Below are 16,275 nucleotides of genomic sequence, written 5' to 3' on the forward strand. Positions count from 1 at the left end.
CTTTCATTTATTTATAAATTTCTGGGTACATTAGTTTCTAAAAATTAACTCAGCTCTAAAAATAGCACAGCATTTTTTCCTGAGCTAAGAAGGATAACTCTGATTGAAATAGGAAGAATAAAAGAAACGGTCAAAACGAAAGTAGGCACTTCCAGGTGAGAATTGAACATTCTAGGCAAGTTTTTGAATTTAATTTGATTAAAGAAAACTTTATACAGAGAAAATCATTTGGCAATTTTATTATGCAAAAAGTTACACGTACATGTATCAGCTGGCTTGCCTCCTCAATACAGCTCAAGGGGGGGGGGGGGGGGGTGTTCAAACGCATTTTCAGAAAATCACACAGCAATCTTGATTTAAAAGTGTTGTAGTTGTCGAGTTTGTTTTATTTTTCTTTGTCTTTTGTATCTTAAACAAAAAGAACTATCGTTTAGAATTCGCCGACCAGCTTGCTCAATCACATACAGTTATTTACCAGTAACGAATCGGTTTCTAGTAATGTGTTACACACAACCCACAGTCCAATTTTCCAAATTTTGTTTGTTGTTGTTTTATTTGTATTTGCAAGCTTTTCAAATAGATGGTACCAAAATTTCAAAAATATGAATGGTACAGATAGAGAGCTGTCATAAATATCACCCCCTTATTTTCCTAGTTTTGAATCGATTTTTCAGTATTATTATAAGAATCAAGTGCTCTCTATTGTTGCAGACTTAATGAATAAAATTGGTTGGTCGAAATTATTGCAGAAATATACCTTTAATAGACTCTACATAAAGTATATAAGCATTTCTTATTGATTTAAATGATTATTTTTCTAAAACTAAACAATATGAAAAATGTACTTATTTTATGAGAAACTTTTAGTGACACTCGTTATTTAAATTAAATCAACTATCTCTGATACATAATTTTCATGGAATATTTCTGCTTGTAAATTGTTTTCATAGTATTTTTACTTCTTTCAGCTTTTCTTGTTTTTGCATCCCGTAAAACGGCATTTTTCGTTCTTCGAAAATCCGTGATTCGTAACTAAGAAAACAACACATGGTTAGTTTGGGTGTTAAAATTTCATTCAAAAGTCATATATTGTTTAATTTAATATTCTATCTTGTAACATTTATACTAAATATTCATAACATATTCAATCTGGATCGACAACATATTGGAAAAAAATATTTAGAAGCGATTGTTTACACACTTTCGTTTTCTTTTACTTGCATTTCCGCAGGTTAAAATCTAGGTCATTGTTTCAAATTGTAAATACTTGGGAAATAATTATGCAGATATTACAAAAACACAATGCAGGGATAGAATATTCATCCTTTTATCGAATTTACCTTGTGAGATTTTTTAAACCTATCTCTATGTTTTTCTAGAATATTGAAAAGAGTACTGGCAAATATTCATTACTGATAAAACGACTGTATTTTAATCTCATCCAGACCTGAGTTAGACAGAGCTATCCATATAGTGATATACAGACTCGTGGGTGGTAAATTGAGAGCCAAGGAGAGATTAAGATATAATTTATGAACAAAACATTGTATGACAGTGATGAATGTATAAATTAAGATGTTTTAACTATTAATGTTTCATATCTAATTGAATGCAAATAATTTTATTAAAATATTTGTTTATCTTCCAGAAAATGCCAAGGGGTAAACGGTCGTCAACACCAAAACATGGTGACCAAAATAAAAAGTCAAAAGCCAAAAATAATTCTACAGAATCAAAGTCTCCATTGGCAGAAAGACAAGAAGATTCTCCACCGTCCGAACTCCCTGTAACTTCTAAAATTCCTGTAATGCCTGAAGTTCCTGTAACTCCAAAAACAGAAGATTCTCAACAGGGGAAGGAAGAAGAATCAGAGAAAGTGATTAATTCAGAGGAACAAAGGGAGAAGCCAGATGTTGAAGGGAAAATGGATAACCAAGGAACAGAGGGACAGAAAAAAAGGAAGAATAAGAAGAAAAATAAGCAACAAAATGATGAAATTGGTGAGGTTGAAAAGCAAGTAGAAGACATTAATAAACTTGATAAACCCAGTGAGAGACTTTGGAATAAAATCGAACAGCATATCAAAGGATGCCCAGAACCCCTTGTTAAATTCTTTGACGATTTAGTTCATGGAAACCACTGGACATTTTTAAGAGATAGGAAAATAGAAGATATCAAACAAGTTTTAGAAATTTGCAAGGTACTTTTGTCATAATGTGTTAATGAGGATTTAGATCTTTGATATTATGTCTTTAGATGGCATTTATCAGTCTGATGTAGTCTTAATTACATGTATTTTATTCACTTTATACCTGGTATTTTGCAGAATTCGCATTGTTCAAGCTCACAAAGAAGTAAGGAAGAAACCAAAGAAAATAAGCAAGAGCAGCCAAGGTACATTATGATTCTGAGTTTTGTTTAATTTGCATTTCATTTGTATCACAGTAATATGTACCTGCATTTTTCAGTGTACAGCTTGAAGGTTATATGTTTGGTTTCATTATTTTCCAAAAGAACATTTCAAAATTACAATTTGACTAACTAGTAATTCAGTTATCAGGATAGTGTAAATTAGAATTGTTGGAATTATTAAATGATATACTACATGTATAATTCTATTCAAAATGAAGAGTTTCCTTTTGCCAACAATCTATCATTCAGAAGGAATAAAAAACTATGTAAACTTAATCTGAAAATTAATGTAACTTCTTCATAATCTGAATATAACCAAGAACACTTCTGAAATATTGAGATACGAAAAACATCAGATCCATTTATTTTTAGAGTAAATATTAGAATTGAGACATCTTATTTCATTGCTGCAAAAACATAAATATTGATACAATGTACATTTTGTCATTTCTTTTTAGTAATAAAAGGGAAAGGTCAGCAAGAAAAGGTGTTGATAAAACTAGGACTGAAAATCAAGAGGAATTAAAGAAAAATGAAACAGCTGAATTAAAGTCCAGAGTAGCTGGATTAACAGAAGTAGCTGAATTAAGGAGAAGGTATGACTCCCGCCCTCCCAAATGACTTGATAGAACAAACTTGAATTCACAATATCTGAGAGTATTTTCAGATGAATATGACTAATAATGGCTTTGCAGTCCTTGAAAAGAAGATTTAAAAAAAAAAATTCCTTTTATTCCCATGTCAAACTATGATTGTCCATTATGGTCAAACCCTACCCATTGGGATGGTGATTTGAACAAACTTGAATCTACATTACCTCAAGGGGCAAACAAAGTTTTACATGGGAAAGGTATATAGGAATCCTATTGAACACATAGTAGTACATGTATCTGCATATGCTTTTGAGTTTTACAACTTCTGATATTTTTACTGTAAAATTTGTTTGCAGCTTGGAGGTAAAAGAACAAGAAGTTAAAAGATTTGAAGCAGAAAAATCTCATCTCCAACAGGATAAAGAAAAGATCTATCATCAGTAAGGGTTTTCATTATTTTTTTAGAGCTCTTTCAAGATGTCCCTAAAATATTAATGACTGAAAATTTTAGGCGTATCTTAAATGCTTGCATGAATTCAAAAGAACTACTGCCATATTTTTTTTATTTTATGATAGGTTGAGGCGTAGAGATGAAGATTTCCTTCATATTCAGAATGAATATCATAAAGTAGAACAGAATGTGAGAGCTCTAAATATAAAGATTAGAGATGAACAAGAAATATAAAGATGAGGCCAACAAAGAAATAGCTAAGGAAAGGGAGATGAACAAAGTTTACAGAGAGTCTGAAAATAATCAAGACAAAATAATATACCACTTAAATAAAAAGTACATGTATGCTGTTGAGAAGGCAGAATTGGGAAAAGTTGTTTGTCTAGTAAGAAGAAGGTATGGATTTTTAGCTTTATTGTGCCCTAAAAATTTGATGATTTCAAAAGGTTCTTAAACTGGCTTAAATATAAGTTGAGTTTATGATTGATAAAGATCGGGAAAGAATATAACATGAAGGAGTTTACATAAAGAGAGTCTCAAACAGGAAAAAGCCTTAAAATACCCATTTCAAGTAAACAAAATAGTACACCACTTTAATATTTGAATATGTTTGCAAAATATTGGAAAATCATATATCTCAAAATGTATGCTTTCTTAAATAAAATTCCATTGAAAAGGCAACAGAAAATGCACATGTTTATGGAAAAGCATTTGAAATGTGTCTGAGAAAAATGATTTGCGTAATTTTTATTATGTACCTAATGTTCATTTTTTACATCAATTTCATTTTTAAGAAAATCACAGGGCAAGATATGTATTGAAACCGTTCCTTCTTCTTTATTATGTACCTAATGTGTATCACTCAATTTTACTGTTGATTTTACGCAATCACCTGACGTCGTGATCAGACTTTCTGGATCACCACACTATGGTTCTGGAACTGATGACGTAGTACGCAGAAACATGACGTTATTTTTCTTGCTCGTTAAAAGGTCCCTTGTTATTATGGTTTGTTTTATGGATAAATATACAATTAATCTCTAAAGTTTTATTTTACTATATTTAGCTAGTTGTAAGGGGGTATATAATAAATTTATCATTATAACAGTGACTTGATCCCAAGAGCCATATCACGTCTCATTGACAGGCGCAGATCTTCAGATCAAACTCGACGCTTCGTGACTAGTTTGATCTGTCAACTTGATGTGATACGACCCTTCGGATGAAGTTACTGTTATAATATATATATATATATATATATTTAACTTTTCGAAACAGAAGCTTCATATTTGGTTACTTGGACAGGTCAAAGCATTTTAGGTCAACATGATACATTTTCTTAAAAGCTAAAAGTAATTATTTTGAATTACTTTTTCAGTAAATTTTTACCATCTGGGTTCCCAGGCTCCTTGCTTTTCATGAAATTTATCATAGAGTACATGGTTTAAAGAAATAAATTGATTAAAACTAATTAATGAAATATTACCAGCAGTTGTTGAATCATGTGACTGTACAAGAAAATTTGTTGAACTTTAACCTGAAAACAATATTACATTGTATTTATCCTGGCCAACATATCTATACTAAAAATATGTGTAGTTAAGGTTACAGCTTCTTTATATATTTGACAACAATCTTTTTATAGTCATAAAGGTCTGTACCTATGTCTTATCAAAATTCAGAAGTCATCTACCGGTAGTTTTCTGCTACATCCACAACAAATCTAGTTTGAATTATGCCTGTGAACCCTAGAGATACTTGTACATTAATAGATCAAAATATAATGGTCAGTAGTTTCTCTGCTATAGTACAATGTAATATTAAATACTTCTTTAGATTCAGTAAATTAGCTGGAGCCAAACTGACAGCAGGAAATGCCCGCATTCAGGACCTGAGTGACATCAATCGACCGCAAAAGCTGGGAGAGAAATACTCGGAACTCTATGACAATGAGTGGACGGACGCACTGGAGGAAATTCAGGAGAACGAAGATTTAAATGAAAAGGAGGCTGTGACGAAATTACTTGATCTATTCAAAGTGAGAAATCAAGATCTTCTTTTATCTGAATAAAAGTTATATTGCAACTATCAATTTGTTAAACTGCTAAATGTACAAATTTACTTAGATAAACCTAAAAAGTAGGAAAGACTAATTTTATTTTGTTCATAAATGAATACATGTACACATGGCCCTTATTTTACCTCAAAATATTTCGTCGTAGACTTGAATTAGCATTTCGCAACCAATTTCTTTTGATTACCTGTAGTTTTAGTTTTGTTAGTACAAAAAAAATGTTCAATTTGACAACAATTATTTTAGCATTTCATTTTAATTGCAGATTAGGAAATGTCTTGTACTCTCTTTATTTTGTTGACACAAAAAAATCTACACAGATGCATTCATTCCCCTGACATTGTTCTGTTTGCTGTTTTCAGTCCTGTGTTTCTTTTTGTCAAATGAGAGCTGAGGAGCAGGAGATGAGGTTCATGTCGGCCGTCAGACAGGCTGTCGATCTGAACGTAGGAGGGGCGATGTGTAACGGCTCGGGGGAGGGGCCAGAACAGGTAAGGGAGCAGGCAAGTTGTTTTATGGTACCAGATATCAGGCTATACTTACCTCATTCTCAGACTGATGAAAATTGAATAAAATCTAGTATATTTTTCTCTTGTTGCTCTTTTAAATGTCTTGAGAATTTCCAAATATATCTGCATGTGTTTAAGGGGAAAATATCATAATACATGTATGTATGATTTCAAACATTATTTACTAATTAGCTCTCTCTCTTTTGTTTTAGGAAAGTGATCTACATATTTTATCACCTAGTGATTCCAAAATGCTCAAAGATTTTCTCAAAGCTAAAGGAGGAACTACACTCACATATCTTCAACGGGTATGTAAAATCAGAGGCCTGTTCAACAAAGCGAATGTTTACGAGCACTCACCAAAATTCCTTATACTAATTCCTACAGAAATGCTCATGAGTGCTCACTCTGTTAAACAAGCCTCTGCGCAGATATTATGACTGATTCACCTGAACGTTTTAATGCATTTCACAGAAGCATACATGTATAACCTTTTATTAATACATGTATATTTATACAAATTTAAAAAAAAATGATGTATGGTATGCAGGAAGGTACATGATTTTGTGATTTACATACAGGTGTTCCAGACCGAGTATCCTACATATGCAGAATCAGGGCCTAAAGTACAGGAATTCCTAAACCAGAGTATTGAAGTCTGCTGGTTCTCTGCCATACAGGATCCACCATTAGCCTTTGACTGGAATTTTCCGGAGGGCTCGGAAATGATTGATAAATATGTCAAGGTGTTCACCAAATCGGGAAGTAAAATTGACTTTGTTGTTTGGCCTGTTATGAAGCTACATGTTGATGGTGATGTGCTTTGTAAGGGAGTTATACAGCCCATTCCTGAAGGAAAGACAAAGAAAAAGAAAAAAGATTCAGAATCTTAATTAGAGGAATAAAGTAGTTAGTCTGTTTTGTATTTTGAATTTGAAAATTATAGTTTTTGTTACAATGTTCAAGGATAATTAGTTTTAAATGGCTTAATTATTATTTTTGTTCATGTTTTTAAATTTGTATCCTGTTGCTATTGCAGACAGTTTTTTGGTTAGAATATAGTTGAGGCTAGGGTTGTCATTGCTGAAACAATTTTTTTTTCTGTTTATTGATTCATAAAAGTATGGATTTATTAAATAAAACAGTAAGAAATATATAAATATTCAAAAAAAATTATTGATATATAGGAACAATTTAAATCCATGGTACATTTACATCAATATCAAATCTATCATTGGCAGCTCTAGTTGAGACTTTAAATTCTTCCACTCAAAATTGTATGATGTTTCATAACATGAAGTGTATTTGTTTCAGTGACATAAATGAGGTCTTTTGAATACGCAGGACATTTTGAGGTGTGTCTTTTGATAGCATCACATATGTGTGTGAATGAGTGCTTAGAATTTATTTCAGATATACTAGGTCTTTTACAATGGAATGGATCAGTGTAATGTTTTGTTTTAATTTTCAAATGGTAGCATCTTAATTCCCATTGATGATTTATTTATATTTTTGTTTCTTATTAGTTCCTTTGAATGGAAGATTCAAATTAGAAAATTTCTGAGTACCTGTCTTCTGATGTCTGTTTGTCTGTCTTTGCATATGTTAAACATTTTTCAATTTCTTCTCCAGAACCAGTTGAACCAATTTCAAACAAAAGTTGCTACTCAGCATCCTAGGGTAAAGGGAATTTCAATTTATTCGAATGAAGAGCCTCATCCTTCTGAGTGGGGAAATAATCAAGCAGCAAAATACCAGTAGGTCATTGTCCTAAGAAATCTGAAAATGTGTTGGAAAAGATAGATTCATGTCAAAACTCCATGACATTGTGTAATTTCAAATCTACTCAAATCATGACCTGCAAAGGAACAATATAACAAAGGAATGAAAAATATATCAGGAAAATCTGCTCATGAACAGCAGGATTATCAAGTATCACCAAGCAGTGCATTTTCAATTTTGCTCCAAGCATGGTCCCTGGGGATAGATTAAAGCAGATTTTACATAGGAATATATATAGGGAAAAAATCACTTCAAATATTCGACTTTGGGTTAGGATGGGATACAATTAGGGATCATTTTGAATAATACATGTACCATTTAATTAAACAGGTCAAGGTAAAAAATAATCACATATCATCAAGACTATATAAGTAGTGTTGAATTGAAGCATTTCATCTATGATTCAAGTTCATTTAATCATAAAATGATAATAGGGTCATAATTTTTCATGAGGATAGAAAGAGGAAGAATAAAAAAATCTGGAAAACAACAGGGCTGAACCATCTCAGGTGAGCATTATTTCTGGCAGATGTTTGTTTTGTCTTTTCCCTTAAATTTCTTTTGTATGTCTTCATTTTGTTCTTGACTGTGGTTTTTGTGTCATCGAGTACATGTATTAAAAGAGTATGTTATGTACTGCCAAAATGTTCTTGCTTCATTTTGCATTTGTTTTTGTTTATGGTTGAGAGAGAGAGAGAGAGAGATTTCAAATTGTTTTATTAAAAATAGTCCCCTTCTTGGCCAATGAGAAAAAAAATTCAGCAGCTACTACTAGTATTTGTTTGTATGTATAGAGAAATTTTGAAGATTAATTGTTTTATCTTGGACTTGAGAATTATTAACTTTGAACGTTTTGTATGTGCAACGGATGTTTTCTCTAAAGTTTTGGTAGTTCATTTTAAGTGAGAGTATTATGCAATTAATCTAAATTGTGGAAGAAATTCACAAACAAATATACCCCTGAACTGCATTTTTAAAATCAAAATTATTGTACAGATATGAATGAGCATAATTTCTATAAACAAATTTTTGTTAATTTTTTTTTTAACAAAATGACCAAGTGATTTAGATGTATATTTTTATAATGAATAAATAAATATTGGAAGATTTTTTTTAAATATAATTTTGAAATATTGTTTATATGTATATATACATTTTATAAAAAAAAAACATTCCAATATTTTTGTGGTTTTGTCATTCTTTGCTGGTTTGTGGTTTGTGATGCATTTAATGATAAATTGGGCCTCCTTTAAAATAATGTTTACTTGCCCTCTCCTGACTCCGATTGAACTACATGTATTTGGTTTGGTAGGTAGGTGAGAAAAATTTTTTTTTGAGAAAATTTCTAAATTTTTGTTAAGGGTAAAAAAAAATTCTGTTCTGGATGTAAAAAAAGTTTTGAGTCGGTCCATTTTTAATCAGTCATTTGGGATAGGGCAATCAAACAGATTTGCCTTAGATGATGATTTTATTGAAATTAAAATCCAAATGAAGTTTAAGTATACCCCGGTATATCTGAATGACTATGCCCATCTGTTTAATATAATTGTGTCTATATTATATCTGTCCACTCTGATACATTTACTCTGCCAGACTTAAACTTGGTAATGATAAACATAACAAGACCAAGCTTGGTTCTCATGGCTTCTTAGATGACAGGATGTCCTTGAACCAAGGTCATTAGAACAAGGTCAAGGTAACAGCCCAGATGTAAAACTTTTATTAAAATGTGTTTGTGAAACATTGATGCCCCCATTTGGCAGCTTATTGCATAGGTTGAAGTTTTTCAAATACAAGTGAAACTCCAAGGTCAAGGTCTAAAGATCAAAATTGTTGGTACATGTATCAAAAAGAAGGTATTTTCATTTGTACCATAGTTAAATGTGATTTCTTTTGTTAAAAGTGTGGGTTTTCTGTACATAACCCACACTTTTCTATAACTCCGCCCATCGAGTCGGGACAAAAGAACTATTTATAAAACGATCGTGCACGGTTTTTAGCTCTACTGGTCACAGACCAGAAGAGCTTATGCGATAGTAATGCGTCCGTCGTCCGTCCGTCTGATTGTCTGTAAACAATTTTTCAAAATGCTACTCCTCCTACAGTTTTAGTCCGATTTCAATATAACTTGGCACACAAGTAGACTACACTAAGATACATAATTTTGTGCATCGGTTTTTGATTTCGATGAACGGTGTTGCCGTGGTTACTAAAAATAGAAATTTCTGTGAAATTCTTTCAAAATGCTACTCCTCCTACAGTTTTGGTCTGATTTCAATATAACTTGGCTCAAAAGTAGACTACACTAAGATACATAATTCTGTGCATCGTTTTTTGATTTCGATGAACGGTGTTGCCGTGTTTACTAAAAATAGAAATTTCTTTGAAATTCTTTCAAAATGCTACTCCTCCTACAGTTTTGGTCCAATTTCAATATTACTTGGCACACAAGTAGACTACACTAAGATACATAATTCTGTGCATCGGTTTTTGATTTCGATGAATGGTGTTGCCGTGGTTACTAAAAATAGAAATTTCTTTGAAATTCTTTCAAAATGCTACTTCTCCTACAGATTTGGTCCGATTTCAGTATAACTTGGCACACAAGTAGACTACACTAAGATACATAATTCTGTGCATCGGTTTTTGATTTCGATAAACGGTGTTGCCGTGGTTACTAAAAATAGAAATTTCTGTGAAATTCTTTCAAAATGCTACTCCTCCTACAGTTTTGGTCCAATTTCATTATAACTTGGCACACAAGTAGACTACACTAAGATACGTAATTCTGTGCATCGGTTTTTGATTTCGATGAACGGTGTTGCCTTGGTTACTAAAAATAGAAATTTCTTTGAAATTCTTTCAAAATGCTACTTCTCCTACAGATTTGGTCCGATTTCAGTATAACTTGGCACACAAGTAGACTACACTAAGATACATAATTCTGTGCATCGGTTTTTGATTTCAATGAACAACGTTGCCATGGTTACTAAAAATAGAAATTTCTGTGAAATTCTTTCAAAATGCTACTCCTCCTACAGTTTTGGTCCAATTTCATTATAACTTGGCACACAAGTAGACTACACTAAGATACGTAATTCTGTGCATCGGTTTTTGATTTCGATGAACGGTGTTGCCTTGGTTACTAAAAATAGAAATTTCTTTGAAATTCTTTCAAAATGCTACTTCTCCTACAGATTTGGTCCGATTTCAGTATAACTTGGCACACAAGTAGACTACACTAAGATACATAATTCTGTGCATCGGTTTTTGATTTCAATGAACAACGTTGCCATGGTTACTAAAAATAGAAATTTCTGTGAAATTCTTTCAAAATGCTACTCCTCCTGCAGTTTTGGTCTGATTTCAGTATAACTTGGCACACAAGTAGACTATATTAAGATACATAATTCTGTGCATTGGTTTTTATTTTGATGAGTGGCAAGGATCATTTTTCTATTTATTGCTGATTTAAAGTCTCAAGTCCCAACTGCTACTTTTCTCTTCCTTTGTTTTAAGTATAAACCAGTAGAGCTACAGTCTCGACAGAGACTTCTGGTTAAATGAAACAATCACACGGGCTTGTTACACCAAATTTAGGAGACTAAAAAGGAGTAAAAATTCTCAATTGTATACAGCATTTTGTAATAAATAACAGTTAAAAACGGTCATTAATACTTTAACTTTAGTTAAGGATATCCGATCCTCAGCCAGGAAGGATAACTCCAAAAATTAATATTTAATTTGAAATGCATCTAAATGAAGCTTGAAAATGAAATTTTTTCATGCAACAATTTTCATTTTATTCATCTTTTCAAGTTTCAAGGGTTTTGAAAGTCTTAGAAAATGTCTTATAAAAGTTGACATTTGTGCCCTATAAAAGGAAAAAGAATTAATACAGTTTTAGAGAAATAAGATTTTCTTGACTCCAGCCTTAGATACCAATGCTTATTAGCATCATATGAAATAAAAAGTGATTTGTGGTGTCTTGCAATGATAACAAAAGCCTTTTACACTATGTATCATAGAATACATGACGGAAATAGAAGACAACAAATACCAAAATCAGAATAAAAATCATGACAATTTCTCTGAATGCCTGGATACCTATCGTTTTCTAACCTAAAATATATTTGTTGATCAATTTGCAATTAGAAAATGCATTGCTAATATTCCAGTTCTCTTTTTCTGCAAAAATTTGGGAGATTTGGCAATTTTTCCTATATAATATGATTAAGTTTAATCTTTAATTTGAAAGAAATATTGTGGATAAATTTACATAACTTTGTGGATTTAGAGATACTTTTATGAGTATTTTTGATTACTCAACTGCTAATTTTATAAACCTGAGGATCGGACTACCTTAAAAGTGAAGAAAAAAACTTCAGAGATCACTTGATTTTTCAAACATTTTTTTAAAATAGTGTAATGACCAAGGAGACGTTTCCTTTGTAGATTCCAATATATTGTTCTTTTGATAACCAACAAAGGAAACACGGAACATACTTGTCGTAAAAACAAGTGTACACTACTGTACTTAAATAACCTTTTCGATTGTGGATCTAGCCGATCAAAGATCTAATTTTCATTAAATTGAAATATACAAATACAAATACTTTATTGGCACAAACACAATTACAATAATTGGCAAAGGCCCACTGAACATCATTAAATGTTTACATATTTTTTAAAAATTGTCAAATAATTGACCTCTAAGTTCAAAACAGTCTCTGATAAATTTAACAGTAACTTTCAAGACTTTTTGTATATTACTGTTTACATATAATTGTAACATATATTTCTCATTGCTAAAATTACTATTTTTCTTTGTTATGTTATAAATATTACTAAAGAATGTGTTTCTTAGCTTAGAGTAAGAATTACATTGAAAAAGAAAATGTATTTCATCCTCAATCACACCAGTATTACAAACATTACAATATCTTTCATTTCTTGATGTGGAAATATATCTACCACTTTCTAGTGCAAGTTTATGTGCGCTTAGTCTAATTCTACTAAGAGAGGATCTCTCAGATCTTTTTTTGAGTAAATCTACATAAGGACTTCTTTTTCCTGAGTATACTTTCTTGAAGAAATCAAGTTTTTCTGAACCAAAGATTTTTGACGTTTGCTCCTGAGTGCACTGATCAATGATTCTTTGTTTAATGTTTGGTAAAAGGTGTTGGATGGAACCTGTATATTTTGTAGTGTTTGAGAATCCAAGAATATCTAGAATAGAAAATAATTTCTTAGTCCAAGAATTACAGTTACTTGTGGATTGGTAAAGTTTAAAGGCCAAAGAATCAGAAGTTTTCAGGTGATTCCAATATTTGATACTAGAGGGGGAAATTTTGGACCAAAGTGGTAGTCTTTTAAGTTCCGCTAAACAACCAGCATTGGGTGTTTTGCAGTGCACTCCAAGGATGTCTTGAATAAATTTTAAGTGAAAATTTTCAATATTTGAAATATCTTTGGATGAGAGATCCACTCCCCATATTTCACTACAATAGAGAAGAACTGGAAGTACAATAGCATCAAAGAGTTTTTCTAAAAGTTTACATGGGTTATCAAATCCAATAATTCTTTTCATTTTAAAACATGCTTTTCTAGCCTTTTCAATAAGCACAGCTGTTGCTAAATTAAACTTCCTATTACATTTCATCATAATACCTAAATAACAGTATCTTGGTACAATTTGTATTGCATTACCATTAAAACTAAATTCATTTCCTTGAGGCTTGCCATTTGAGTTAAATATCATAACTTTAGATTTATCTACATTAACTTGAAGTTTCCAATTTGAGCAATAGTTACTGAGAATATCAAGACTGGTTTGTAAACCGCTTTTGCTTTCTGAGAATATTACAATATCATCAGCATATAACAGGCAATTTACATGAATATTGTTTACTTGCACAGGATCACATTTTCCATTTTTTAAGTCATGGACAATACCATCAATAAAAACATTAAAAAGTGTGGGGCTTAAGACATCCCCTTGTTTGACACCACATTCAGAATTGAATACATCACTTAATCCATCAGAAAATTTGATTCTACTCATTGTATTACTATACATGGAAAATAAAATATTGAACATTTTTTGGGAAATATTACATTCAAGAAGTTTATAGAATAAACCTAATCTCCATACAGTGTCAAATGCCTTTCTAAGATCAATAAAAGCAGCATAGACCTTTTTGTTTTTGTAGTGATCAATTATTGTTTTTATTGAGAACAAATGGTCTGATGTTCTACAGTTTTCCTTGAAACCAATTTGATTTTCACTTATCAGTGATGTAGAGTTTACAAATTCAAGTAGCCTAGTATGGATTATTCTGTTGAAAAGTTTTCCTAGATTTGAAGTAATTGATATACCTCGGTAGTTGTTAGGATCAAGCCTATTACCCGACTTATACAGTAATACTAAACAGCTCTCATTCCAACTTTTTGGGAATACACCAGAATTAAGTATAAAGTTAAATAATTTTTCATGAGGTTTCAGCATTACAGATCCCCCACTTTTTAACATTTCATTTGATATCATATCCATGGAAGAACTCTTTCCATACATACTCTATACATATAAACCTCTAACAAACATTTCAATCAATGTACCACTGTGCACGGCAAAAGTTGTATCAGGTTTCAAAAATTTAAGTTAAACCAAGTTCATAATAAATTCAAATTACTAGTATGTAATTTTGACGATTGAAATTTACGAGAAAAAAAATCATATCAATTTAACAAATATAATTGAAACCAAACTCGTTATTTTTTCAATTACATAAATCAAACTTTTTAAACGAGCCTAGATATGTTTAATTTTTATGTCGCTTGCGTGGCCCAGTGGTTAAAGCGCCTGCCCTAGTCACGAAGTAAGGAGTTGAATCCCACTGTGGGACGCGGAGACCTATAAAGTATAAACAGAGGTCCCGTGTCGCAGAAGGTGTTGACAGGAAGATCCCTCACTGCTCAATGTCCTTGAGTGCCGAGTATAGGGCAAAATTTGTAGGAAAATTTTTAAAGAATTGTATACAAATCACTTACCCTTTATTCCATTGACGTGGTCAGAAGGACACGAAGGAGCGTAAAATCATATTACATTGGCGTCGGAAGCAAATTGAAAGTGGGGGGGCTAAGTGTAAAAAAATTTTTTTTTTACCCCAAAAAAACCTGACAAGCAAAAAAAAAAAAAAAAAAAAAAGGGAAATGTCTATTTCCCAAACACGAAAATCCTATTTCGTGGGGGGGGGGGGGGGGTTACGTTCGAACTTCAGTACCAAAAATTTTTTCCAAACACCACCACTTTCCCCATTTTTAACCTAAACTAAGACGTATCAGTGGAAAGTGGGGGGGCTAAACTTACGAAGATATGTTCAATGTCTATACTAAGTATATATCTGGAAAAAAAGTGGGGGGGGGGGCTGAGCCCCCCTAGCCCCCCCGGTTCCGACGCCTATTATAAAGTCCAAATGCATCTTTGAAACCAAACACTTAATGTTTCAATCACGCGAACCAGTCCGACTGATTCCTAAGCTGACTTACATATGAATGATTTTTGAAAACTATGGTACAAGTCACTTACCCCATATCACACTGTTGATTATGTGTAGATACCCGCGATGGGCGTGGTCATAATGACAACTCGGGAGCTACGCTCACTCGTGTCATTATGACCACGCCCATCGGGTATCTACACATAACCAACAGTATGATATGGGGTAACTACTACAAAGAAAGCATGTCTAGTGAAGTATAAAAGGCCTAGCATCAACTGTTCAAAAGTTATGGCCAAGATTAAAGTTTTTTTTGTTTTGAAGTTAACTTTTTTTTTTGGTTGTAAAATAGAGTCAAACTCCAATTAAGGTCAAGTGGTCATATTTGGTGGAAAATGTACCCATACAAAGAAAGGTCTTGTCACAAGGAATACGCCTGTGAAATGTACTAAAAATACCAATGACACGAACAATAAATCCTTAGATTCAATGACGCTTCTTTATATATTGCTACGTTAAAAAATGGCCGTAATTTTATTGTTATATTTTATATATCATCATGATTCATAGACCCATAAACTTGCAATATCTATCTGAACGGCAAATATGAAAAAAATCTTGGATATATATATTTTTACTGTTTGTCACACTATAGTACAACTAAAGAAATGAACTGGATTGAAAGCAGCTAGATTCCCGATATTTTGCTGGGGAAAGTTATGAGGCCCATGAGTAAATCGTCCATCTTTATTTATCATAATTAATACATGTATATACATGTACATGTAAAAATAATTATGCAAACAATTGTGAACATCTCAGTTTATACTATTTTTCAAATGTCATAAGTATAACATCAAGAAAAAAACCGTTTGATTATAATAGATTACAGTACAGGTTGATATGTTCAGAATAAAGTGTATAATTTACACCTTGAAGTGTATAATTTACACCT

At 31.9% G+C, this 16,275-nt stretch overlaps 3 protein-coding genes across 3 annotated transcripts; 2 read left to right on the plus strand and 1 right to left on the minus strand.

The window, feature by feature from the left end:
* The first annotated feature begins 122 nt into the window (after positions 1-122).
* LOC134242509 (golgin subfamily A member 6-like protein 7) lies at positions 123-3,714 on the plus strand. Its single transcript, XM_062724598.1, has 6 exons — positions 123-155; positions 1,649-2,200; positions 2,327-2,394; positions 2,871-3,008; positions 3,362-3,445; positions 3,582-3,714. The coding sequence occupies exons 2-6, from the start codon at positions 1,652-1,654 to the stop codon at positions 3,688-3,690; spliced, it is 948 nt and encodes a 315-aa protein (XP_062580582.1). The 5' UTR covers positions 123-155; positions 1,649-1,651; the 3' UTR covers positions 3,691-3,714.
* Positions 3,715-3,796: 82 nt separating this feature from the next.
* On the plus strand, positions 3,797-7,060 carry LOC134242538 (uncharacterized). The gene is made up of 5 exons (XM_062724645.1): positions 3,797-3,852; positions 5,293-5,494; positions 5,893-6,021; positions 6,252-6,347; positions 6,621-7,060. Exons 1-5 carry the CDS (start codon positions 3,797-3,799, stop codon positions 6,930-6,932), a joined length of 795 nt encoding a protein of 264 aa, XP_062580629.1. The 3' UTR covers positions 6,933-7,060.
* A 5,448-nt stretch (positions 7,061-12,508) lies between these two features.
* LOC134242539 (uncharacterized) lies at positions 12,509-13,883 on the minus strand. Its single transcript, XM_062724647.1, has one exon. The coding sequence runs from the start codon at positions 13,580-13,582 to the stop codon at positions 12,509-12,511; it is 1,074 nt and encodes a 357-aa protein (XP_062580631.1). The 5' UTR covers positions 13,583-13,883.
* Between the last annotated feature and the right edge of the window lie 2,392 nt (positions 13,884-16,275).

This window comes from Saccostrea cucullata, unplaced genomic scaffold (assembly GCF_032062105.1).
Source record: "Saccostrea cucullata isolate Sc308-1 unplaced genomic scaffold, CSIRO_AGI_Scuc_v1 ctg266, whole genome shotgun sequence".
NCBI lineage: Eukaryota > Metazoa > Mollusca > Bivalvia > Ostreida > Ostreidae > Saccostrea > Saccostrea cuccullata.